The 27197-nt window shown below is 52.5% G+C and overlaps 1 protein-coding gene across 2 annotated transcripts in view; it reads left to right on the top strand.

Annotated features, from left to right (window-relative positions):
- PPP2R2B (protein phosphatase 2 regulatory subunit Bbeta) overlaps window positions 1-27197 on the top strand; it is a 58495-nt gene that overhangs the window by 18880 nt on the left and 12418 nt on the right. For both annotated transcript variants that reach the window (XM_061343970.1, XM_061343971.1), the window contains 3 exons: window positions 23795-23892; window positions 24417-24582; window positions 25445-25557. In XM_061343970.1, the coding sequence (XP_061199954.1) occupies window positions 23795-23892; window positions 24417-24582; window positions 25445-25557 (377 nt within the window). The remainder of the gene's footprint in view (window positions 1-23794; window positions 23893-24416; window positions 24583-25444; window positions 25558-27197) is intronic.

Below are 27197 nucleotides of genomic sequence, written 5' to 3'. Positions count from 1 at the left end.
TTCCTCGTGAGAGATGCTCACAGAATAAGCTTGGTTTGTTCTGCTGCATAACCCCATCTTCATTGGCAATTCTGTTCAACGCTCAGCCAGAAGTAGGACAAATTGAGACTATTGGAATACAAACAAACCGTTTGAGTAGCTTGCACTGCTAGACGTACTTGCTAGAGGTTTGGGGCCCCCGCACATTGGCCCATTTGCAGTAGCTTGATGCAAAATGCCCATGCCCTGAAGTCTTCAAGCTCTGGGTGTCACTTTCCTTGTGTGGCGCTGCTGCCCACCTGGCAGGTCCCCAAGTCCTCTTGGTGTTTTGCAGTTGGGTAGATACCTCCAGACAGAAGGAGGGATGGTGTGAACACCCCGTTGTGTGCTCTGTGCCCTGATGAAAGGGACATTTGGGACCCAGCCCATGCGGGTTCAGGTGGGATGCCTGTGAGCACATGCTTATGCTGTCGGAGGAGGACCCTTGTCCCATGACCACAGTGTGGGCCTGCTGTGGGGCCAGCCCATGATCCAGAGCCACCCCTGGAAGGATATCCCTGTCTCTCATCAGCTCTGCCAATGGAATACCTGCCCTACAGGGGCTGTGTGGCCTCAGGGATGCACCATGTCCCCTGGACCATGGCCCCCTGCATCTGCTCCTCAGCTGCTCCCCCCCCTGCTTTTCCCAATGTGCTGGCTGATGTCCAGTGAGTCTTTAATCTCTTTGAGGAGCATTTCCTAAATCAAATAGATTTTTCCATTGAGAAATCTATCATTAAGCCTCCATTTCCTTTTCCTAGTTTAATCTTGTTACTTCCAACTGTAACTCCCTTGCCTCTCTGTCATTCCTGTTCCACCTTTATCCCTGTCCCACTGTCATGCTGTGCTGCCGGAAGGAGCCCTGATGCTGAGGACATGGCCTCGTGAGTCCCCCCACCAGGAGCTCACCAGGGGCTGTGGGTACCCTGGAGCCACTGGCTACATGAGCAGAGGACAAGTTCAGGCTCCTCTGCTCTGTTTTGTGGGGAGAGAAGCAATCTGTGCCATTAGAGCCTGACCAGGTGGTCACCTGCCTGCAGGGAGTACATTCCAGAAGCAGCCTGGGCTGTACCCTACCTGCAGCCTGGGTCATGCTGTGCCAGGTCCCTAAACGCTGTTTCATTTCCCGTTCAGTCTGTGAAGAGAAATCTGTGGCCACAGTGACCTCTGTAAAAGCCTGTGTGTGGTTCCCAGAAAAGCTCGAGGTGCTTGACCCCAGCCTGGGTTCAGGGTGAGAGCTGGTGGGTATTTTTATTGTCGTGAATGATGTCAGTTTATTTTGGGGATCATCTGGATTGGGATTTAATTAATCCAGGAACCTGCATGAAGTTGTTGTTTTATCACATAAATCCTTTGATTATGAAACATAATCCCATCTTTTATGCTTTTTATTTATACACCTGTGCTATGTTTAGCCCTCCCTTCCTCTCCCAGAGTCTTTATTCCAGTGAGGTTGGAAGGACCCACAGGCACATCTCCCTCTGTCTAATCCAGGGATCACTGTGAGGAGAGCCTTGTGCTTGTAGTGCCCTGCGTCAAAGCCGACTTGGGGATACTTTAAACCTTAGATTAATGAGAGAATAGATGTGCCTGGGGATGCTGTAATCTTGGGATTAGTGAGAGGACTGGGAGCAGGTAATGAATGATGTGACTCTGACCTGTTGCTGATGGTCTGTGAGAGTGCCGGGTCACTGCTGACAGCATTTGTGGGGCACTGCACGATTCTCAGGTTTCCAAATGGGATGGTGGGACTTGGTGAAGTGCAGGCCTGGGGCAACAGAAGCTTTCCCCATGCGTCTTCCGTCCTGTCTCCTCTGTGCCTATCTCCGTTTTGTGCCTCCCGTTGGATGTGCTTGCTCCTCAGCTGGCTCCCGCAGTGATGTCCGGTCTCTATAAACCACTGGTATCTCATCAGTGTTCTGTGGCCACCAGCACGTGTGTGTGGCTGCACGCCATGGCAGGGGTCTGCCTTGGGCTGTGTGGGGCAGGGCACAGGGAGCTTCAGGGGGGAACTTCCAGAGGAGCAGCAGTTGTGTGAAGGGGAGCAGACTTGGGAAGTTTTCCCATGGGATAGTCAACCCTTGTGAACTTTCAATATCTGCAAGGAGAGACTGGACAAGGTCACGAGAGCTGTCAAGGTTTACTAAGCACAGAGAGATCACCTCTGGCTCACGAGGCCCCTGAGCTGAACGTTGTTAGAGGGTGGGAGAATATGATTGGAAACACATTACGTGATTGCTCTGTTTGCGTGCATCTCCAGTTATCCATGGGGGATGGGATGCTGGGCTGGATACACTTTTGATTTTACTCAGTATGGCCTTGCTCCCAGGCAAAGCTCTTGTGGTCACTTGTGTGAACAAGAGTCCACAGGGCTCTACCGAACCCCTAACACCTCCTTCCCAAAGATATCCTGTCCCTGGGAAGTCAGCAGGTCATTGGGCTTAAGGTAAATGCCATGGCAACATCAGGTACCCTAAACTGGGAGTTAGAGCAGAGGAGTACCCCTGCCAGTGGCTTGGTCACTGGCTGTGGGAATAAAGGCTCATACAAGAGATCCTTTGGTAATATGTCCTAGCTGCTGAGAATGCCACCGGTGTGGGCTGGTGACTCCTGTAACCCCTGTGAGAGGTGTGAGCTGTGCACACGTAGCAGAGCTGAGGTGCGTTGACGTGGCAGGGTGCTGATGAGGCAGGTTAAAAATAGCAGCTGCTTCCTCCCCATCCCTCCTGATCCCGGCTGCTGGAAGCACTCAGGCTGATGTGCTGAGCAAGCACAATGCTCCAGCTGCAGCCAGGGCTGCACGGAGCCTGGGTACCGCAGGGAATGCACTGGGCAAAGGCGTGCTGGTACCCACCACTGCAGGGATACAGGGAGCCCTGCCACAGTGGAGTGCTGCATGGCAGGTCTGCCTGGAGCTGGTGAGTAACCCCCAAACACCCACTGGCATCTCATCACAGCATCCCTGTGTAGCACCGCCCTGGGTCTGGGATGCCTGGCAGCCCTGGACAATGGCACCTGAGCTCCTTGCAGCCCTCCCAAAGTCCCTGTGACTTAAGGGGCTGGTGACTGTCCTGGAGCTGGGGCAATGCAAACCCAGAGCCCAGATGTGGAATCACTCAGTGGTTGTTCCTATCTTGTCAGAAACACAGCTTGGATCCTGCAGCCCTCCCCAGTAAAGGTGTAATTGAGCCATCAGAGTCAATGTCTCCATTCAGAGCAGTTGTTTCAGTGCTGGTTGTTGTTTTTCTCCTTCATTGTGAGCCTGATTTCTCGAGGGGAAACATTTGAAGGGTCTTTGAGTAGTTTTGTTCTCCCATAGCAGGGAATGGCACTGCTCCTCTTGCCCTGTGCCACTGGCCTTCAAATCACTCTGGAAGTGCAGGCATGAATTAGTGGGACCTCGCTCACCGTGGCAGTGAGTGAAGGGAGTCCTGGGTGCTGTTGTTATCCTTGCCATAGACTCATAGACTGACTTGGATTGGAAGGGACCTTAGAGCTCATCCAGCTCTGGCCCCTGACACGGGCACCTTCCACTGGAGCAGCTTGCTCCAAGCCCCTGTGTCCAACCTGGCCTTGAGCACTGCCAGGGATGGGGCAGCCACAGCTTCTCTGGGCACCCTGTGCCAGCGCCTCAGCACCCTCACAGGGAAGAGCTTCTGCCTAAGAGCTCCCCAGAGCACAGCAGAGGGGCAGAATCCCCTCCCTGAGCTGCTGCTCAGGCTCTGGGGGTGCAGCCCAGCACACGCAGGGGTTCTGGGCTCAAGAGCATAGGGGGTGCTTCTCAACCAAGCCCCCAAGGTCTTATTCTCAGAGCTGCTATGTCCAGTCTCCACTCAACCTGTATTTACTCTTGGGTCACCCCAACCCAGGGGCAGGGCCTTGTACTTGGCCTGGTTGAACTTCATGAGGCTGGCACGGTCCCACCTCTCCAGCCTGTCCAAGTCCCTCTGGATCATATCCTTTCCCTCCAGCTTGTTGACCAACATCCTTGTGTTGTTCCCTGTGAGGTTTGCCGTTGCATCAGCAGTTAATTGAGTTGGGATATTTTTTTGCTTTGCCCTTCACAATCCAGCCCCCTCTTCCTGCTGGGCAAAGCCTGGATGAGCAGAGAGGTGATGGGCCAGTGAAGCAGTCAGAGGAGGACCCTTTATGGTAGCTTTGCATTGTTGTTGAGCCCTTGCGATAACCCAGGTGTTTTCCATGAGCTGACATTTTCCCTGTGTCAAGCTCAAGCTCAGCAATTTGGTCCTCTGAATCCAACCAGGTATTGCCTGGGCTGGCCCTTCTCAGGCCAGGTTTTTGTCAGGGGTGCTGGTGGTGGCAGGGGACACTGCAGCCATGGGGCTGGGGGTGCTGCTGGATGGATGAAAGGAGCCTCGTGGCCCCTGCTGTAGTACTTGGAGGTGTGACAGACACCTTGGGCAGGAGGAGCAGAGCCAGGGGGGGCAGGAGCTTTGTGCTGGGGCTGTGGGAACCAGAGGAGTCCAGGCAGCAGGGCTGGGGAGAGCAGAGTCTTGTCCAGGCGCTGGTGTATCCAGACAGCTTCTGCTCACTGTGGTGCTGGCTGCCTGCACTGCACAGAATTGCTCTGCAGCCTTTTCATTTCCCTTAAAAGCTGTTTCCCTGCGTGCTCGTGTGCAGTGAGTGAGCGTAGCGAGGGCCAGGGACCATCCCTCCTAAAGCAGGTCCTGTGGATGGAGAGGTAACCGAAATAGGCACCAGAAACCAAAACAGACAGCCGGTCCCATTTCAATCTCTGTCCTGAATTTCAGTTGATTTCCTTGTGCAGCCATATCTCAGCTTCCCATTATCTCAGCTTCCCGAGTATGCAAAAAAATTGCTGTGATTTTCCTAGCCTTGGATCAGCCCGTATCCATATTCTCTGAATAACAATAAAATGTTAATGGAGATAAAGAGTGTTATCTCCCTCATGTCTATTTTGTCATTGGAATAACAACTTTAAATGTTAAGAGTGCTGAGATTTATAGATGCCAAGCCTGCTCGGAAAAAATATATCATGTTCCATAGTGCACATTACCATTTATTGCTGCTGTATTATCTGAAGCCAGAGTGGGTGTTAACCCAGTGATAACATCCTCAAAGGGGGCTTCAATAATTTTGTAGTTAAATTTAAAAATCCTGTTGGCTGCCTGGTTTGATCTGCAGCTCCTTTTAGTGCACGGGTATCCAAGTGGAAACTGTCCAGGATGCTGGTAACAGGCTCCTCAAGAAGTATGGTGATAGGAGAAGCACCGGCTCCTGGCAGAGCCGCTATTTCAGCTGCGGCCTCGGTGAACCAGCCCCGCACAAGTGGCTTCCCCAGGACACTCTTTTCCAAGGGTCCATAGGCTTTGGGAGGCCACTGGTGTTTTTAAACAAGCATTTCCTTGCATTCCCTTTGTTAGCTCTGTGAGCAAGGGAAAGGCAACCTGACTGGTGGAAAGAGCCTGTCTGATGAACGTGGGCATTTGACCAAATAGTGAGAACCAGCCATTGATGGTTCATTTCTGCCACCAGCCTTGCAGCAGTGAGCAGCTGATGAGCCGCATTAGCTGGGGTGACAGATTGCTTCGCTTGCTGTCTGAGTAAACCTCACCAGCACGGAGGTCAGGGTGCGGAGGTGCCCGTCCTTCCACCTCGTGCTGACGGAGCTGCCTCACCGTATGGCTCAGACTGATGGGCGCCAGATGCGATCGGCGTCGGGGGGGCGTGGTGTGTTTAACACCTGGCTCCTACCCACCAGCCGTGCCCGAGCCACGCTGCGGAGCACCGCGAGCCTGGGCTGGGTGTTCCTGGTGCAGCCCCGCAGAGCCCTTTGCCAGGAGCAGCACCCATCTCCGGGCACGGCAGCCTGAGGACGGTGCCTCCCGGGCTGCGGTGTGTGCCGGCGGGACAAGGAGCTCTGTGTCCATGGGGCCCTGCTCTGTTGCCATACATGCACACATGCTGTGCCGGAGCAGGAGATGGGGTCTGCTGCTGGAAGTCAGACACTGGCAGAGGAAAGCTGCGTGTGGAAATGTGCATGTGTGGGATCAGGAGGTGGGAAAGGGAGAATCAGAGAGGTGGTTTCTGAGGGCCCTCCCTCACAGTCCCTAACTAAACTTGGCCTTGGTTACAGGAGGCTGACAGACCCTTAATTACAATAACAGCATGAGCAGTGTTGCTTTGTAACTGGTTCCCCACTGAAATTTCTGGCTCGCAGGAGTGGTGTGCCAGATGTCTGCTTGTGATTGCTCTGCTCCTGCAGACTGGTGCGGGGTAATGCTCTCCGCTGGAGGATGAGCATCATGCAGGTGTCCAGGGGAGGCCCTGTTTGACTGCTTGGTTTCTTGGCAGATGCGAATCCCATCCCATAGGCCCACCAAAAGCTTTGCAAGTGGCTCTGCAGCAATTACCTTCTGCAAAAAGTCATTGTGTCAGAAGACATGGGGGAGAACGGTGATCTGCATGTTTCCAACAGCCATGTACTGCTGAATTTCAGTGATGTTTCGGAGCCCCAGCCTTAGCTGTGGTCTGTGGGTTCATGCAGCCATGAGACCCAGCATGATTTCAGTCTGCTGAGACGAGGCTCTGTGCACAGCATGGCTGGAGTCATGCAGTGATGGGTCCTGGCCTGTGAGACCCAGGGCTTTTGCGAGGCTGGAAAAGGCACAGACGGTGCTCTGAGATTGTGACTTCTGCATCTGCTGTGCTCTTGGTGTCGGGATATAAAGCAGCTTGGGGCTGGAGAGAGCCAGAGGCTCAGTTGCTGTGAGGAGTCTTTGTCTGCTGCTAGCAAGTGTGTTAGGTTGTGGTGAGCGAGGAAGCCAGGGAGAAACCACTCTCAACCAGGCTGGCCCAGTGCTGGGTGTGCTGTTGTGCTGTTGGCATCCTGAAGGCATCTCCTGGTTTGTCACATCAGGAGATGTCCAGCTGGAAGCTCCTCTCCCCCAGTACCAGCCAGGTCAGTGTCCCTGCAGGTTATGGACTCTGTTCCATACTGTTGCTTGACCCCTTGATGTAGTATTTTCATTTAGAGCCCTACAAAATACAGTAGCTTGATGTAATGTAATGAGGGGCCTCCAGCCAGTAAGAGGTTGTTCAGCTTTTTTTAGCAATGAAAGCAATGAAGAGGCATCCTTTACTGGGCACAAAATGAGAGGTCAGTACTTGTGGCACCAACTGGTTTAGTTTGTCCAAAGATGGTGTTTGTGATGCCATGCATTGATCATCTTGTAGATGGGGAGCTCGTGCCAGTGGAGCCAGACCCGTCTCTCCCCATGGTCCTCAAGATGATCAGGGGTCAATCAGTGCTCACCACTGGCACGGCGTCCTCTGGGGGCAACACTCCCCTCTCAGAGGCTGATGCAGGGATGCAGCCCCAGGCACCAGCAATCACATCTGGCTTAATGCTGAGGAGGGAATAGCAGCTCCTGGTTCTCACCCAGCGCTCCTTCACGAGCAGGTCTCAAAGTACCTCATAAATGTGAAGAGGATTCTTGCTCATATTTTACAGGTGTATTTACTGATTCTTACCCGTCAGTGCACATCCAGGCAGGGCGCTGATCTTGGCAACACAGCTTTGAAGCCAAAGCTGAAATCTGCAGTGATGCCTTGTGTGCGCGGGGCTCTCGGGAGGAGACAGTGGTGTCTTGTCATGTTTGCACATTTGATCTAGCCTAAGAACTTTGTAATAAGGATGTTTATGAGTTAATCACATGTGACACTTTGTTTGCTCCCCGCTGCAAGCCTGAGATGTGTGTGTGTGGATGTGGGGAAGTAGATCATCGTTTTTTTGGCTTTGTGTCACCGTAATGCATTATCTCCATCTGGTTGTCTCCTCCCCACTTGTGTCCCTCAGCTGGAAGTAAGTGTGTACCAGTGGCTATTAATAGCTGAATCCTGCAACAGTCTGCTCTTGCAGATGGGATTCTCAGCTTCTGAAGCCTAAAACTCTAAAGCAATACGCTGTGTGGTCCTTAATGCAATTAGGTTTGCTCTAAGTTAGGTTCTCAAGGCCAAATGCTGCCCTCGGTTTCTGTATGAAGGTTGCCCATCAGTGTCCTGTCCTGGTGATCCCAACCAGAGCACTCCCTGTCACTCCCGTAGCTGGTGACGTGCTTTGTCACCAGCACTGTCTGTGTGGTAAATGCACTTGTGAGATACTGGTCCTGGCACTGCTGGCCATGCAGCCCTTATGGCGTGTGTGGTTTATGGTGCCAGGGTGGGAGGGCATCTGCCAAGTCCTATCCCTGACAGAAGGGTGGGGGCACCAAGCCTTGCCCTTGCCCTTTTCCTTCACACAGCCCTGCCCTTTCCCAGCTGTCCAGCTCCTCTCGGGGAAGCATGTCCAGTGATGGACCTGACAATGCTGGAGCAGCATGAGAGCAGTGCAGGGTGGGACAGAGACCTCCTTCAGCAGCAGGAGGGACTCTGCACAGAGAGGTATTTGGGGAGAAACTGTCAGAAACTGCTCCAAAGGGCTCACGTGTGGCTAGCTTCCCCTTGCAGGGGACCAACGCAGCCCTGGGAACTGGCAGGGCTGTGGAGGTTTGTTCTTCGAGGCGTTGCTGTAACTATGAGAGCTCTGCTTTCTCTCAGACAGAAACTGCTGTTACAACAGCGAGGTTGTTCTTAGATTCATTTTATCTCCTGTGTCCCGGAGGCGTCTGTCCTGTTCTGCGCTGGCTGGGGATGTGCAGAGCATCCCACCCGAGGTCCTCACTGTGTTCACATTCCATGGCTTGGCCTCAGGGGGTGATTGCTGAGGTGACTATGGCCAGTACCAGTGCCATTGCTCCTCTACAGGGCCACTGAGCTACCTGCGCTGCTCTGAGGCTCTTCTGTTTGCACAGTGGTGATGCAGCCAGGCTGAAGAATATGTCACTGCTCACTCCACTGGCTAGAGATGATCGTCACAGCTCCAGACAGGAGACCTGCCCTGGTTTGAAGTCCCGCTGTGCAGCTGAATTCCTGACTTCTGTAGCACTTCGTTCTCCATCTTTTGAGAGCTACTCCCTCACCAAACCTCTCTCTTCCCTCGCAATCTGTTTCTGACAATGTGTGAAGTTATTGACAAGGTGATGAAATCTGGTGGACGAGGATTTGCCAGAAAAAGAAGGCTTTTTCCCTCTGCATATGCAGTCTCAGGCCTTCAAATGAAGCCATCCTCCCCCTGGTAAAACCTGTGTATGTGTTCAGAGCAGCAACTGCTGGTGGTAACCGCCGAGCCGCTGGTGGTCTGGTGGCCTGCAGGTACAGTGGTACCTCCTCAGTGCATGGGCAGGGCCTGGAGCTCAGAAGAGCTGTGGGTAGTGATGGAGTACAACAAAAATACACTGTGATACCGTCCTTGTGAGCTCTCCTCGTCAGGTGCTGTGTACTGCTCAGCAGCCGTGCCCCTTCTGCCTGGCAGAGTAAACCCACAGTGGTTCCATCACCTGGAAAGAGGGGTGATTTTCAGTGCTGTTTTACAAAATCACTCTCAGGATGCATCTGTTTTGGAGCTTTGTGTTGTGGTAGGTGGCCCGAGCAGGAGTCACTGTTGTGACTGGTGATGGTAGCACAGGGGCCTAGTGCTGATGTTGACTCCACAAATGCTTTGCAATCCACTGATGACCTTGACTTCTCCAGTGAGTTTAGTGTGAAAGAATATGAATAAGGTTGGATTCATTAACTGGGAAGACCAATGGGTGATGATAGTAGCTCATCCAGAGGAAGATTTTGGGAATAGGTTAATGGGAAACAGTTCTCTCTTGGCAGAAAGACTTGAAATGTGCACAGTTAATGCTTGGTTTTGGGTGTCATTTGTTCCTGGCTGTTCCATTGCCTTCAGCCGTCCTTGCAGAGGTGCCTCTCCAGAGCCAGGGCTGAGGCACAGGTTGCTCCAGGGGCTGAGGGTGCCCAGCCCAGCAAGGAGCTGCAGAGGCGGCTCCTTCTCCAGCCCTTGTGACAGCAACAGGGGCTGCATCTTCCCAGTGAGGTTTAAATAGTCTTGCATGACAGCACATTAAAATAGAAGCTTGTTTTAACCATTGGACTCGGTTACCTCCAGTGTGAGAATGCTCAGAGACAGCTTGGCGAGATTGTCAGATTTAGCTTTTGTTACACTCCTGGCAGTGCTATTTGGAGGCTGGAAGGCTATTTTAGGTATATTTAATTACAGTTTTTGCTTGCTTAGCAAATTGCTGCTGGTACAATTGTTAACCTGTAGTGAAAAATGTTGAAGCAGATGGAAAACATTCAAGGCATTCTTTTGTCCCATCCTTCTCCACAAGATGGGGAATACAGTATTTATGTTTATTGGCCAGTGTTGTTTCCTGGCTAGCAGGGTTTGCCGCAAATGATTGTGCGCGTTTCTTTTACTTTCCAAAAGCCATTGATTTTTTAGCATTGCAATTCGAAAACAAGAAGCCTATAAAATGATGTTATTCCTGTATTTTAAAACGGCATTTCGGCCTCCCGCTGTCTTTTTATTGGTTTCCCCCCTTCCCAGCCCTGCTGAATGTTGCTTGAGTCAGCATGTTGTAATTGGCCTGTGGAGATCCAGGTCTTGATGGTATCACTTCAAACCCAAACAGCTTCGCTGCAGTTTCACCATTCCTGGGCTTCCCATGTAACAGGAGAGTGCACACGCTCCTGTGCAGCCCCTGCTGCAGCTCTATTGACTGGGAGCCCTTGGCTAATCACTCCTATAATTAAATTCTTCACTAGGAATGAAGTTAATCTTCTCGGAGCATATAAAACCTGACCCACAGCCTGCGCAGGCAGACTGCTGTTCACAGGCACCTTGATCCAGGCATAAAGGGTCTGTGCCCAAACCAGAAGTAATTAGTGTAAGTAGATACTGCTTGTCCCGAGCTAAGGAATTATAACAATGAGCTGTAACTGATGTGGCAGCTTTCTGCTGAAGGCTTCCAGGATTTCAAGGTCAGAAAGGCCCATTTTGCCAGCTCCCTTTGACCTCTGGTATGACACAGCTCTACTGGAGCCCCATCCATCCGATGGGCACCTCGGTTCTGCCTGGCGAGTGGGATGCTGATGGGGGTTGTTGGTTGTGGACGGGTTGTCTCAGCCCTGTGGCACTCAGAAGTTGGGCAAAGAGAGCTCAGCAAAACTTTCCCCAACTCTTTTTCTCTGTGTTTGCATAAACATATTAATAAACTAATTGACCAAATCCTTCCTGGCTGGGAGGAGCATTAAGCTTGCTAAGGGTAGCTGATGTGAACCATATGGTTTGGTCCCAGGGCTTCTTTGGGGTTTTAGCAGAGGTTCAAAAAGTGCCTATTTGCATCATCTTAAAGCATTGGCATTCCAAGCACAAATAGTTTTGCATAATTTATTACCCTCACTGTAGCTTTGCTCGTACTCTTAAGTTCATCTTCAAAGTACTGCAGCAAAACAAAACAGAACAACATGAAGTGCCAGGTGGGCATTGCTGTGCTTCACTGGATGGAGAAACCCAAACATTCTTTCACAGTCATAACATTTCTTGTTCATTTATTAGAGCCAAAGTCAAAATAAGAACTTTTGTAGTAGCCATCCTTTGCCTTTCCTGATCAAAATTAAGTGCCTGTGGAAAGCAAACGTGTCACCCGGATGATGCCAGGTACTTGCCATCAGCTGCTTAAAGTAGATTTGTCAGTTCCACTTGTACTTAGGGTGAGATGCACTTGCCAGCTCTCACACGCTGCCTCAGTGCAGCCATATTTCAGCTGCAAACACCACCACGAGTGTTCCACTATGGCACTATGGCAGGACTGTTACTTGCTTCCCCCTAGTTTGTTTGCAATGCCTATTATCTTTGCAGCAAATATTATTATATTTACAATCAGAAACGTGGGTGAAATGTACAGCAGTGCCCCTGGAAGCAGAGCAATGAGGGGTGTCCTGAAAGTAGGACTTCACCAGAGCCCTTTACTTGGGAAGTCTAGTTTGCCAGTTGTCTGTTTTCCCTCATCATAGTCTCGGGTCTCCTACCAATAGATTCTGCCCTAGCTAATGGATGATCATGGAGAGCATCAGGGACCTGCTCTCATGGTCTGTGTCCCTCCCATCCTTGTGTGGATGCAAATGAAGGGTACCAGGGAGATGTCAACCATTACAATAGGCAGGATCTGGATGAATCAGTGTGCGTGGATCATTGAGCATCTTTGTTGTAAAACAAATGGCCTGTGATCAGTTAATCATATCAAGAAACATCTCCCATACCTCATGGCATTATTCGTAAGTCCTAAATCCTCTTGCAGGTTCATAAACAGAACATCTGTTAAAATATGGAGAAACTGCAGCCAGGAGCGGCTGTTAGAAATGTGGCTGCTGCAGACTGCAGGAAAAGGAGCAAGAGACTGAATTTCTTTGCAAAAGTCTCATTTCTCCACTGTTGGAACCATCTTCTGCCTTAGCTTTAGGTCTCCTTCTGCTGAGCCTCCCGCTCTCGCCATGCTGGTGCAGCCCTGTGCAGGATGTGTGCTTCCTCGGCCGAGGGCTTGTGATGGGCTGGGCCCCCCTGCAAGGGGGCTGGGGTGCACCAGGCAGTGAAGGAGTGAATTGCATGTGGGAGCAGCCTAAAAGGAGCTGGAGATGATGCAAATCAATTAGCAGATCAAAGACAGAGAAACCAGGTCCCAGAGAAAGGAGCTGGTAAAGCAGCGTGCTAGGGAGAGAATTAAAAATAGGTGTTAATAAACAAGGGCTGGGTTGCTCAGCCATAAAGTGGAAAAGAAAATGCTTGAGGGTGACCAGAGAGCTCCCCCATCCCAAGCCCCTTGTCCCTGTGGCTCAGGCCCAGCAGCAGCACCCATGGGTGCTCTGTTTGAAGGGCACAAGCTGCAGCCCTCCCACCCTTCCACAGTTGTTGCCTGGGGACGGCCCTTCCCCTGCTGCTGGTAGCACAGCTCTTTGCAACTTCACACACAAGTGACATTTGAGGTTATCCCTCACCCTGGAGCACTGGCAGGTGCTGTGCTGCGGGGTGATGTGCTGCAGGGTGCTGCGCAGTAGAGTGCTGTGCAGTGGATGATGTGTTGTAGGATGATGTTTTGCAGGATGACATGCAGTGGGTTGATGTGCAGTGGGGTGCTGTGCAGTGGGGTGCTGTGCAGTGGGGTGATGTGCAGTGGATGATGTGTTGTAGGATGATGTTTTGCAGGATGACATGCAGTGGGTTGATGTGCAGCAGAGTGCTGTGCAGTGGGGTGATGTGCAGCGAGGTGATGTGCAGCAGGGTGCTGTGCAGTAGGGTGCTGTGCAGCAGGGTGCTTCTGTGTTAAACTGCTTTGCCAGCTGTGTGCAACTGAGTGCTCTGGGCCACATTCAGCCCTGCTCCAGAGTTGAGGCTGCCTTTCCAAAGCAGCTCTCTGCGTGGTCCTCAGTACCTGGCGATCGGTTCCTTCTGCTGAAGGTCTAGAACTGATGTCTGTTGCTTTTCCATCATGATTAAAACAACAACAACGCCAATCTAACTGTGGCCGTCCCAATTTACAGTTCGTGTTTCAAGAAAGGGGCTCTTATGTCTTGCCAGCCCTCAGCACGTTCGCTTGTTAAATTATGCGTATGCTAATGAAGTGTGAAACCCAGCCAAACAACAGCTCTGTGATCGCTGCGTGTCCCCAGAGCATTGCGGGGGGGTTAGTATTATTATTTCCTGGTTGTGGCCCGCTCAGGGCCTTCTTCCAGCACCGCAGGTTAATGAGGATTTTCACTTCTTCCTTCTGGAGGAGCCCAGATGTGCTCACAGCCCACAGTGCAGTTTGTGCTTCCCATTTGGAATGAAGCAATCCCCAGATTTCACGGAAGTGGGGAGCAGGTTCCCAGCACTGAACTCCATCCACATCATCATGTTCTTCACCTTGTAGCGTGCTGGAGGGGACCCCGTCAAGCGTGGGGTGTCCTGCTCTCACTTAGGCTGCAGTGGTCATTCTGGGGTCTGATGCTGCTCCCTGCTCCCCTGACTGTGTGCTCCATCCCTGATGAGGAGGAGGACACCCAGTGCCTTGTCTTGGGATAAGCATGAGGCAGGTCATGGTAACGTCTGGTAACCTGCTTTCTCCTTGACAGCACAGGGAGGAATAGAGACGGGGCACCCAGCTCCCATCTCACTGAGGGGTGGTTGTGGTTATCCGCAAAGCCATGAAATCGTTTCTGGAAGCTGGGCTGTGAGGGAACACACTGGTTATTGCTGCTGGGTTTCAGTGGGCCTGTTGGCTCCTGTATAACTGGGTCTGTTTGGTGCTGACCGGGGGTGCTTGGGGCAGCCTTGATGGCCCTTCTGCAGGGTCGGGGCCAGCTTTCACCCTCACCCTGCTCCTCTCGTGTTGTGGCTTGTGTACAACATCTTCATGCACGTGGTGCCACACCGTTCCCCTGGGATAAGTGTGGAGCCACACTCCTCAGCACCACTCACATCCGTGTTCAGTGTGGGCACAGGACAAAACCTGTTCTGCACCTTCTCTGGGATGAGGCTCTAACTCTTGGGAGTTACATAGGAGTGAAGGAAAGGTGCAGGAGCCCCTGCCTTAGCTGTAGGACCTCGCTAGGAACAAGGAGCTTCATCTCGAGTGCTGGTTCCATCCATGGTGGATGAACAACGCCAACGTTGTCTCAACATGGTGATTTTGTCCAAAATGTTTTGGTACTAATGCTGCCTCAGGAAGCACTGTGTGTAGCGTCAGTGATACAGGCACCAGAAACAGAGCTCCCAGCAAAGACCTGCAAATTCCCTGTCAGAATCAACTTAATTAAATCCCCTCTGACTGGAAGAGGCTTTTCATTCGATCTAATGAATATCCGTGCTTCCGTTTGGAAGCGTATTACATCCCACAGGTTATTCCCTGATAACAGGCAAGGTTTGTCTGCTCTTTCCCAGGAAAGATAGATTAAACTAAATCCAACTAAATTGTCCTTCCAAGGGGACAAGCCCCATGGTGGAATGATGAATTAGAGATGAAAAGCAGGGGCCCTGCGATGGAATTTGCCAGTGTGGACAGAACAGCGGGCTGGGGGGCAGGATCCTGAGCTGGTTCACTCTGCACGGAGGAGCCGGTCTGGGCTGCTCACCTGGAGAATGGACCCGAGCACGTTTGTGCTGGGATAGCCTCAAGTGCACAAGGAGCCAAGGGGACCTTGGTGCTGCAGGGCGGTGGTGGGGGCTCAGGTCCCATGCAGGGGGGCACTGCTCACGCAGCACCTCCCGCCCGCAGCCCAGCTCAGTTCTCATGCACGTCAGCAGAGAATCAGGAGAACTCGGAGCGCTCTGAGGATCCTTCCTCTTCACATCCCTGAAATCCTGGCTGCTGCTCACTAAACTGAGTCAAAATGACCAGACTGGTTTGTGCTAATGAAAAGGCTTTGCCAGAGAGTGACCAGCGGGTGCCTCTTGTCTTGTATAGGGGTCCTCCAGTGTTCTGCTGTATGTGTTTCTTGTCGATGATGGTGATGATTAGCAGCCTAGCTGGGATCTGACTGTGGACATCTTTCAGCTTAAAGGTATTAGTTCTCCCATGCTAAAGATGAATTCTTGTTATCACAACCTAGCAGATCCTAAAAATAGGACGACCATGACCTCTCTATTTCAGACATGGATTGAGCAGTGATTTATCGCTCAGGGAAGTAAGCAAGGTTATTTCTTTCCTGGGCAGGCAGGAGGAGGTATTCCTGCAGTATGTTACTTACTTAAGCACACTTACTTAAGCCTTACTTAAGCACAGCCGGGTGTGTACATGGGATTCCTTGGTGGTTTCCAAAGGAAATATTTGTTATTTGCACTTGCAGTTTCTAAACCAAATATTTTTATACTCTCTCTCAGTTACCAGCAAGGGCAGAATGTGTTCTTACTGAGACAAATCATGGGCTGTCTCCTGGGTGAAGCAGCTCAATTGATGTGTGAGGGCTTTCTGCTCCCAGGCAGCACAGGCTCAGCTCTGCCTGGAGGTGCTGGGGCAGTAGCACCACAATGGCATCTGTTCCCCGTTGGAACTGGGCAGGACTTTGCAGAGGCTGGTGCCCATTGCGTTTTCTGAGCCGTCGCATCAGGTGGTGCTGAGGTACAGAAATGCACATCCGCACGCTGCAAACTGGTACCAGCAAAAACGCACGGCTCAGGGATGGGCTCATTTATAGCTGTAATCTCCTCCTTCAGCTGCTGCACAAATTACTTTTAAGCAATTCATTTCACTGGCTCAGAACATCACTTAATGAACCTAACACTGAACTGAAAGAAAGGAAGTTTAATTAAAATACTGCGTGGAAAATGTCTTGAGACAAGCTTCCAGGGGCAGATTGGAAGTGATGGCGCAGACATCCAGCTTCCCTTAGAAGCAGTGTTAAAGTAGGCAGAAAATCGAGCTTATGATGAGCTTTAAGTGGAGCAGACACAATGTGTGTTGTGGACTGGCCCCGTGCAAGGGCTCTGTCAAGGTGTCCTGGGTTAAGGTGTGTTTTTGCCCTGCTTGCAGGGGTTTGTGGCACAGATGCGGGAGTCACGGCAGTGACAGATCCCAGTGTCTGCCACCCGCACAGTGTCCTGCACAAGAACGGGAAGTGTTCCCCCCACGGGGGAGCAGGGACAGCCCCATCCCTTGGGCAGCATCCCCGGCACCACTGCACCCACCAGGAAAGAAATCTTGTTGTGATGTCTCCCTGCTTGACAGAGCCCAGATGTTGGATTAAGCTGTCTTTAGCTGATTAAATTCAGATCTCTACAACAAATGCCAGGGACTGTCTGTATGTAGCTGTAGTGTGTTTACTTTCCCCTAAATATAGAATTGGGATATTCATAGAATCACAGAATCCCAGACTGATTTGGGTTGTAGGGACCTTAAAGCTGCTCCAGCTCCAACCCCTGCCACAGGCAGGGACCCCTTCCACTGGAGCAGCTTGCTCCAAGCCCCTGTGTCCAACCTGGCCTTGAGCACTGCCAGGGATGGGGCAGCCACAGCTTCTCTGGGCACCCTGTGCCAGCGCCTCAGCACCCTCACAGGGAAGAGCTTCTGCCTAAGAGCTCAGCTCAGTCTCCCCTCGGGCAGGTTCAAGCCATTCCCCTTGGCCTGTCCCTACAGGCCCTTGTCCAAAGCCCCTCTCCAGGTTTCTTGCAGTCCCTTTAGGGACTGGAGCTGCTCTAAGGTCTGCCCTTAAGGAGTCTTCTCTTTTCCAGGCTGAGCAAGCCCATTAATATTAAGCACGTTCTTTCACTCTCTGAAGTCCCTGACCCCCATGCATGCTTTCTATATAGGTGAGTGTTGGCTGAGAGCGCTCAGATGCTCTATGCTGAAGGTATTTTATCTTCTGCTGGCTGTATTCCCTGTTTGCCTCCTCCCATTCCCAGTGCATGCCAGACCCACCCCTGTCTCACAGTGGTGTTTCTCCTCCAGCTGCCTCGCCGGGTGCCGGCGGTGCTCCTGTTCTTGGGTGTCTTCATGGAAACTCTGCAATGGGTCCACCCTGTTTGCACAAGGGCCCCCTTGCAGCACTGTCCTCTTCCCACATTGGGGTTTACTGTATTCTCTCTCTAAGATACATTCTAAGGTGTCACCCTCATTATGACTTTTCACCTTTAGAGAGGGAATATCTTGGGGCTGTACCTGACGAGAGGCTGTAGTCTCCAGTTCATAGCTGGAGCAAATCCCTGGGGTGGTCACTGGGTGCTGTGCTGCTGTGTTCAGCTTGTTCCAGGAGCACCAACCTGGAATAATGAGACACAGGATGACATCAGTGCCAGACGGTAACAAGTTTTGGTGCTGAGCTGAAAGCAGCTGCTGTACATGAGGGGAAAGCTCACTGCTTCCAAACCGCGCTCGCGCAGCCGACGTTTGGGTACTTCTAATTAGAATGTGAAAAAACCAATGGGTTTTGCTCATAAGCAAACAGATGGCTTCAGCAGGATGACCAGAAAGACAGAACACGTGGCATGCTGAGCGCTTTGGCAAGGCATCCCTCCTGGTGCTGCACCGACCCTTTTGCTGTCACAGTAATTTAACAGTGGTGTCCATGCAGTGGGGTTTCCTGGGTGTGCAAGGCAACAACCTGAGAACACGTGTATGTCTGCTGGTCAGAGCTGGCTCCTGTTGTGATCACCACGATGCTGATCTCGCCAGAACAGCAGTCTGCATTCCTGCTGAAGATAAAGGTCTTTTTAATACAAAGAGGTGGGTATTGTTCATATCTGTGAATTGCGTTTCCTGTGCCAGCTCTTCAGATCTCAGCAACCAGTGGTGTCATTGGAAACTACAGGTTTTGGGAAGGCTTTTGCAAACCAGGCTGTTTCTGGGTTGCTTATTCCTTTATGCCCATGAGAGGGAAGTGCCCAGACAATCTCGTGGCAAACCTGGTGCAGAGCCCGAGGTTTGTAGACATCCTTAGTGTGTTTTAGGGTGATGGTGTGGACAGGATGGAGTGGACTCGATCGATGCTCAGGTGCTTTTTGCGAAGTCTAATTTATTTCAAGAGCGTGTTTTTGCTGCAGACTTGGATTTTCTGTTACTATTCCTAAGCCCAAGTCAGCCACATCGTGGAGTTTTCTGTCCTGTGTGCCTCTGAGTCCCTTGACAAAAGGATGTGTGTGTCCTGCCCCAACCCACTGCTCGGCTGGGGTCTCCATGGGGTCCAGAGCTGGTCCCCGCAGCACAGGCTGGACCATCCTGCCCCAGGAGCACTCGCTTGCTGGGAGCTGTCACTGGGAGCTGTGACTCCAGCTGATCCCTGCAGACAATACAGATCAGGATGGGGCAGAAGAATAGGCCTGGGCTTTCCCCAGGGCCTGGAGGTGCTCATGGTGTTCTGCAAAACTCATCGGCCCTCTGTGGCTGCAGCCCCAACCCAGCTGGGATGGAGGGGCTGGGAAGGTGCTGTGCTGTGCCATGCCCTGCTTTACTGTGCTGTGCCATGCTATGTCATGCTGTGCCGTGCCATGCAGCACTTCATGGTGTCAGCAAGCAATGGTGTTTCAGGATGTTTTGCTGATGATCACAGGTCCTTGCTGGGCTTAATGCAGTGGAATTGATTTTGGTTTGCCAGGCTATCATTCACCTCAGCAGGGAAAAATCAATGCAGGTCAATCATGTCTGGTTTTGCATGCCATTAGATCCCAGCTTAATCTCTGCTGTCCTCTTCCCCCCCACCGCTATGGACGACACGGTTTAAGGGAGGATTGATGTCCTGGGCTCAGCCCAGTGTCACCCTGGGAGCTGTGCCTTGCCCATTCTGGTGGAACTGGGGTGGCATTTCCCTGTCCCCTTCCAGCCCCGTCACCTTGCCCAGGCTTCCCTCTTCCGCCTATCTTTTCTGTAGCTGAGTGTCCCAAAGTCCTCCTTGGTTTGGTTGCTCGCTCCAGGTTTCACAGGCAGGGAAGAAAGGTGCATCTAGGTCCTTGGATGAGGTTTATGCTCTGCCTGCTGGGATGGGATCGGGAGTTCTGGCTCCACCGCGGAGCTCCTGAGTGCTTCGTTTTGTGGAGGGTGTTTGCAAGATGTCCTGGGAGCTCCCAGCGTGAACCTGGAGGGATCCCAGGTCCCTGAAGTGCCCAGGATGACTCCTCAGGTGCCCTCCTGGGGCACAGGTCCCCCTGTGTGTGAATCAGGACTGGCCCCAGAAGCATCCTCTGGTGGCCAGTTAGTGCCCACCACAGGCAGGCAGGGTTGGCCTGTTTGCATCTGGGACTGGGTTTGGGTTGTTTGCTGGTTGGGTTTGGGGTTTCTTCTGTTGTAAGTTAACAAAAGCAAGAGCAGGTCATGGCTCCTTTCAAGTACTTTTCAGTGTTCAAGCCTGCACGCTGACATCTTCACAACTCCCCATCAAAACCCTGCAAGGCTTCATTTAAGGCTCTGACATTCAGTGTAAGTTCCTCGTTGATGACAGTGTGTGTGTTTCAGGGTTATTAACACCCCCCCCCCATGCTATCTCTTTCATTTTTAAGAGATGCAGGCAGAAAGGGAGAGCGGGGGTATCTCTTTTACCCAGTGAAATGCAGGGTCTCACAGTTCCTGAGCAGTGTGGGACCCAGAGGCTGTCCCTGGCTTTGGAACTGGCTCCTCCTCCGGCTGTGCTGCGTTATTCTGTGGACACTTGAAGGTTTGTGCTCTCAAATCCCCTTCCTGAGCTCAGGGCCCACGCCCGGCCATGAGGGGTGGATGCAGAGATGGAGCTTTGCTGCACTGAGACGCCCGCAGAGGGCCCATGGTGGGGCTGGTGGCTCTCACGGTGCCAGACGTGGCTGTGTCCTTCATTTCCCTCCCCAGGCCCACCAATTCTTCGTGACCTCCTTGTGTTTTCTTCATCCACCTGAACGGTTTCCTCTGCAGGTGTTGATTTTGTTCCCCAGTTCCCCGCTGGTGTCCCATTTGCTTTCTCCATCAGCAGCAGGCTGTGCCACAGTGCCCTCCCCACCCAGCACATCCCCCTGTGCCCTCGCTCTCTTCAAGACACTGACATGGGGGAGAGGAGAGCTGTAGTTGCAGGGAGCTGTTATCCCACACTTATCAGCATTAAACTGGATTTGACAACTCGGAGCCTGGGATTTGAATGATCTAAATCCTCCTTCATTTGGCAGCCTGGTTTGCTGTTATTTACGGTGCTTCCCAATTTACTCTCATCTGCAGAGTTGGAGGCTTTGTGTGTGGTGCCATCCACTGCGTGACTTACACACATGATGACAAGAGCAGGGCAGCGGGAGCCGTGCCGTGAGCATGAGCCCCTTCCCAGGGCTGTGCTGGCAGGAGCACGGCAGTGCCGGGATAAGCTGCTGCTCTGGGGGGTCTGGAGCCCCCTGAGCACTGCAGAGCTGCACCCCTGAGGAATCAGGGAAGGAATTGTCCTGACAGTGCCATGTGCACAGCTCCTGGGCCAGTGTGTGGGTACGGGGCCATGGGCTGCCCACCCCACAGGAGACCATCCGGCTGGGGAAGTGGCCAGATGGGAGGGAGATGCAGGGAGAGGCTGCAGTGGTCGGGTCCTTCTTGCTCCTCTGTCCTGGACACCCAGGCTTGCAGAATGTGCTCCATTACAGGAAATTGCAGGTCTTGGGGAGCATCAGGGCTGGGTCCAGAGCAGAACGAGGGGTGTAACGTTCCCCGTGCTCTGTCTCATGTCAGGACTGAGTGGGGCCTCTTGGTCACACTTAACTTGAGGAAAGCTGCTGTTCCCATCCTGCACAAGGGCATTGTCTGTAGATACACAAACACATGAAGAGAGAAGAGAGAGCAGAGCTCCACGCAGCTGAGACAGGGCACATGGCCTGTCCTGGACTGTGCCAGACGAGAGCCGCTGCCCTGTGCCAGCCACTGATGTGACGGGAGTGGGCATGGGGTGCCTGGGATGCTGTGGGAGCAATGGTGAGGTGCCTGGGATACTCCAGGAGTGGGGACGTCCCGGAAACAGGGGCAGAGCACCTGGCCTTGGTGGGCACAAGGAAAGGGGCAGCAGTGTGGGCAGCTCCCTGCTCTGAGTTGGGCTGCTCTAGGGGTGCAGGTTTCACACCGGATGCAGCTCCCGTGGTTTCTCTTCTCTCTTTTTGATAGTGGGTTTGTTCTCCTTCTCCTGGTGGGGATCACACCTTCCTGCACACCCGGAGGGATGTGTGCGTGTGGATTATAAATTCCTATTTTTCTGATACAACTGTATCGCTACAGCGGAAATCAAATCCTGGTGTCGGTATTTTTAGTGTGGAAGCATGAAGGATCACGGGCGCTGCGGAGGGAGGATGAGGATGAGCGGGGAGCGTCTCCATGGAAACAGCTTTCTCTAAATTCCCGCATTCGGGGCACTGAGCGTGTAGGAGGTGATGAAGGAAATGGAAAAGCAAAACCAGGAGATGAGCTTTTTTCCTCTCTGTTGTCACAAAACTGCTGCAGGAACCTCGGGAGCAGCAGACATAAGTTACTGGTTGTGTCAATGCGAGTGGATTTTAATTAACAACAACCCTGTTGTGGGTCCCCAGCGCAGGGCTGGGGCGAGCGGCACAGCCTGGGACCGGCCTGTGCTGGGGGGGCAAGTTTGTTCAGAGACCTCTCTGCAAGGGATTGGTGCCACCAGGATGGGCACCTCTCAGAGACTCCCGTTCCACCCCTTGGGGATGTTTGCCTACCCAGTGCTAGTAAGAAGAGCTGGAGCCCAGCTCTTGAGTGGAGATGGGTGCTGGGGGAGTCCTGCTGGCAGTGGTGGGTTTTGGGTTGGGTTGAATAACTCCCCTTACAAGAGGTATTTCTAATTGTGAAAAGTTTTTGAGGTCTGCCAGCATGTTGTCAGTCAGGCTCTGTTGTTATCTTGTCTGAAACCCACGTGGGCATGATCCAGTAGCCAGTCTAGGTCAGTGGGCCTGCATCCCCTTCCCCGCAGGAGCAGTGAGTGGGTGGTGGGGCTGGGGTGGCACCAGGATGCTGGTGGTGCCTGGCTCTGTGATCCCTTGACTGGGCGATGCAGGAGGTGCTGTCGCTGTCTGACAGATGCCTCATTGCAGCATGGACAGCTATTTCCAGTTCATTGGCAGCTGAATGACCTGAAAGCAACAGCAGGTGATGGAGAAGGTTAAATAGTGCAAACCAGATATATATGTACCATGAAGAGCGGTGCACCGGTGAGCAGCGGTGTGTGTTGGTGGGCAGCGGTGTGTGTTGGTGAGCAGCGGTGTGTGTTGGTGGGCAGTGGTGTGTGTTGGTGGGCAGCGGTGTGTGTTGGTGAGCAGCGGTGTGTGTTGGTGGGCAGCGGTGTGTGTTGGTGGGCAGCGGTGTGTGTCGGTGGGCAGCGGTGTGTGTCGGTGGGCAGCGGTGTGTGTCGGTGGGCAGCGGTGTGTGTCGGTGGGCAGTGGTGTGTGTTGGTGGCCAGTGGTATCTTAAGATGAGGTCGCTGCTGCGCTCTAGCTGCCGCAGGGGCTGTTCTGATCCGCAGACCTGCTGGAGTAACCAGCACAGCTGAGGCACCATCCTGGGGTGGAGGTTGTGCTGCTCTGTGGCATGGAAGGGCCTCTGAGATTCCTGGTCTGGGATCTGCCATGGCACAGGGCATGCGTTTGGTGGGTGCTTGGCTGACATCCTGGAGCCAGGCCCTCAGGAGTGCTCTCGGCAGCTGCCAGGCTGTGCCAGTCTCTGAACTGAATCTTTTCTCATCTGCTTTGGTAACTTTCCAGTACGTATCCAAGAGGGATAGAGACCACAGGAGGGAGAAGGGACAATTCAGGTTACCTGGTTCTCTGCTGGCACGTGACAGAGCTAATAAGCAAGAGGAATCAGTGCTGTGATCCGAGGGCTCCGGGGTGCCAGTGCCGGCGGTGCTGGTGTCCTGGCAACCCTCTTGTGCTGGTGGGCGGCAGGAATGAAGGGGGGAAAGGGACGGGAGCGCTGCCGGCGGCTGCGGCAGGAGCAGGAGCGAGCTGGCTGTGAGCAGAGCGCATCTCCCCTGCCCCGGCTGCTGAAGCTGCCCCCAGGCAGCGCTGACACCGCTTGGGCAGCAATTATCGTGGAATTAACCCCTGACACGCTCCTAAAACCGGCCCAAATGAATCCCACCACGAGCAGCTCCCAGGGGTAAACACTGTGGATCAAAGTGGGTACAAGTTACCAGCCCCTGCATTCTCCCCCTTCTGCATCCAGCACCAGTCCCTGCCCAGTCCCTGCTGAGCAGGTCTTGGCTCCTGGCAGCAAGATGCTGAGGCCATGGTTATTATCATAGACAACAGAAAAATGGGGATTTATGGAGATCCTGCAAGGAATGAAGTGCTGTCAGGGCGTGTGGCTGAACAAGGAATGGTGCTTCCTAGACGCCTGTGAAAGCCAGTCTGTGCTTACTTAAATTGTCTTTGTCTTCTTTCCAGCTGACATCATCTCCACAGTCGAATTTAACCACACTGGAGAACTACTAGCAACAGGGGACAAGGGGGGCCGTGTTGTAATATTTCAACGTGAGCAGGAGGTAAGTGCCAGTGAATGCAAAATGCCCATTTCATCCTCTTAAGAGAAGCTTCCTGCTGTTTCCTAATCCATCTGTGTCACTCCCAACCTCAGATGTCTCCTGGCAGACTCCAAACTGAAAAGTGACTGTTAACATAAGCAGGTCCAGCTTCCATCCTGTAAAACACCCTCCAAAGCCATGTTGCATTGCCTGCATCCCTCTGCTCGGGTTGTGGGTCTCTGGTGCATTTGAGCATGCCGGGAGAGTCCATCCGTAGCGAACAGCTATGTTGTATTTGTGCCCCCATGGGGCAGACGCTGCTTATCCCATGCAGGTGGTGTGCTGGCAGTGGTTCCCTCTGTTCCCGCTCCCTTCCTGCTCCGTTCATGGACAGGAGAGGCCATGCCTTTGGCTTTCAGATCTGTGTTGCCTCACCATGACCAGGCTCTCGCTGTCACTTAACAAACCTCGGAGACCCAAATAGTCCACACAGGATGTTCTCCTGCTCCCTGTGCTTTAAATCCCTCCCTGTGCCCTTCCTGCAGAGCAAAAACCAGCCCCATCGCAGGGGAGAGTACAATGTCTACAGCACCTTCCAGAGCCACGAGCCGGAGTTCGATTACCTGAAGAGTCTGGAGATAGAGGAGAAGATCAACAAGATCCGATGGCTCCCGCAGCAGAACGCAGCCTATTTCCTGCTCTCCACCAACGGTACATAGCTGCTGGGCATGTACCAGTGCTGCCACGGCTCTGTTCAGCTCAGCAGTTCCTTGTTATGGTCAGATAAATATCAGGAGGATCCAGGAATATGACTTGGGATGAATGGCAGCTAAAGATGGATGTGACTTAATTATTTCAGAGGAAAAGGAGGGGTCTAATTATCTTCCATAACCAACTTACTTTGTGTTATAGGATTGACTCTATTGATCATTGTAATAAAATTCAAAAACTTATTAAACTCATTTTGGGGGGGATATCATTGAAATGCAATGAATATTAATTATAGAGCATAATGTTCTGTTAATTGAGTTTTTAAATGTTTTTTGATTAACAGGGATATTATCTCTCCATTTGGGATGGCGTTTCATATGCTAGCAGGTTATAAAAATGATTCTTTTAGAAATGCTCCCATGTTATGCTGTTTTGCTTTGTTCTTACTGTTAAACTAACATTACACATAGAACCCCCTGAAGTAAAGTGGGTTAATAAAAACAACAATAATGGCACTCTACTGGAATTGCCATGGAAAGGAGAAAATGAGGATGGATCGCAGGATTGTGTATGAAACCTGGTGGAAGTTATGACAAACTACTGCTGGAGCCCCTGCCAGGAGAGGGGAAGGAAAACACCATTACTCAGAGCAAACCCAGATATTCCTTCCCCAGGGGTTGTGGCACAGGGTGGGTGGATGCTTCTCCATGCAGGAGTCCACAGGGATGGCTGCAGGGTGTTCACAGCACAGGGGTCAGAGAGGGGGAGAAACAGGGCAGAATTCCACTGTTGGAAACCATCCTGAGTGGCCGTGGCGTGTTGGTCTGCCGAGCTGTGACTGTTTCCTCTCTCCTGCCCACAGATAAGACTGTGAAGCTATGGAAAGTCAGCGAGCGGGACAAGAGACCGGAGGGATACAACCTCAAGGATGAGGATGGCCGCCTCCGAGACCCCTCCATGATCACCATGCTACGGGTGAGTTTGAGGAGGTCATGGCTGTGAAGGAGCCTTTCTCTTCAGTGTCTTGGGTCAAACCAAGGTGAGGCGCTGGCACAGGGTGCCCAGAGAAGCTGTGGCTGCCCCATCCCTGGCAGTGCTCAAGGCCAGGTTGGACACAGGGGCTTGGAGCAAGCTGCTCCAATGGAAGGTGTCCCTGCCCGTGGCAGGGGTTGGAACTGGATGAGGTTCCAACCCAAAGCAGGCTGTGATTCTGTGAAGTTGCTGGTGGTGTCCCCTGTGTGCTGCGTCGCTGGTAATGCCATCCTGTGTGGCAGGTCGGTGTCAGAGGGCAGGGGTGCTCCCTGTTTCAGAGCTTTGGTTGGTGTGTGGGTACAGGAGTGGAGCTGCTGCAGGAGTGCTGCCGGCTCTGGGCAGTTGTGCCACCAAGCGCCCCATTTCGTGCCCTTTCAGGTACTCCAGTGCTCGGTGGTGGTGCTGCTGCACTGCCCTGCATGCCCTGAGCATGCTGGGGACGAGACAGTTAACAGGCTCTCCCTGCTTAGTGCATTTGCAACTGCAACTTCTGCTTAGGGAGCATAAGTACCTTCTCTAAATGAGTTTTCCTCCCAGCCTAAGGAGATTAAAACCAGCTCCTGAATCAAATGTAAACACCCAGGGCTATGTTTTCCATTTACTGCAAGGGGGGATGGATGCACAGACCCAGTTAACGCAGCCGCTGCCGGAAGCCTGGCAAGAGGAGGCAGCGGGGCATGGTAGTGCCTGTCTGCCCAGCAGCCCCCGGCACTGGCGGCTCCTGGCCAGCAGTGCCAGTGAGTTTGCTCTTCCCTGGAAGAGCTGGTTACGAGCTCTGGTTTGCATAGAGAGAGCCAGCTCCAGCCCGCAGTGGAGGAGCATGGCTAATCCCACCAGAGCTCACCTGAGGTCCTGCAGAGTGGATGCAGGCAGTGGGTGCAGGCAGCACTGGAGACCCCCGGTGCATGGCTCCAGCAGTGAGCTGCCCCTCTGCAAACAGGGAGGAGCCATGCTCCCCCCTGCTTGGCAATAACCCCTTGAACCCATAGCCTAGAAGTGACAAGTGTGCAGGAATTTTGTGATGGCATTAATCAGACCAGACCACCTTGTAATTTAATAACATCCTCTTAGAATTTGCATTTTGAGTACTCAGGGGGTTTATATTTGTATATATATATGAATGTTGCTACGATTACCCTCAGCTCACTTTTATAGCTTCCAGCTCCTTTGCAGATGAAGCCTTTGAGAGCCCCAGACAGGCAGTTAATTCTCATCTACGTACTGAGTTGCTCCTGGTGGCTGGCAGGCATTTTTCTTTACAGAACAAGAAAACATTTCATTTCATGTGTGAATGTATCTGCTGTTATGTTTCAGGCAGTATTTCAGCCTGATACCCTGTTACCTACACAGCCCATTGCTGGAGTTTGCTCATCATTGGGATGTCAGAACTGGGGTTACCAACCCTCACAGGGCTGAGGGTCGGGTGGGTGCAGGAATGCTGAGCTGGTGGTCAGGTTCCCATCCCAGACCTGCCATTGGGAAGCAGCAGTCGGTTAATGGGAGCTCACGGTGAGGGTGATGACACCTCAGAGGAGTACAGGGGCGATGTGGTTATAAAAACAGGTAATCACCCTGCCCATCTT

The sequence above is a fragment of the Neopsephotus bourkii genome, unplaced genomic scaffold (genome assembly GCF_033783945.1).
Source record: "Neopsephotus bourkii isolate Nb327-2 ecotype Australia unplaced genomic scaffold, CSIRO-AGI_Nbou_v1 NB_1846, whole genome shotgun sequence".
Classification (NCBI taxonomy): domain Eukaryota; kingdom Metazoa; phylum Chordata; class Aves; order Psittaciformes; family Psittacidae; genus Neopsephotus; species Neopsephotus bourkii.
This window is presented reverse-complemented; position numbering and strand designations above follow the sequence as displayed.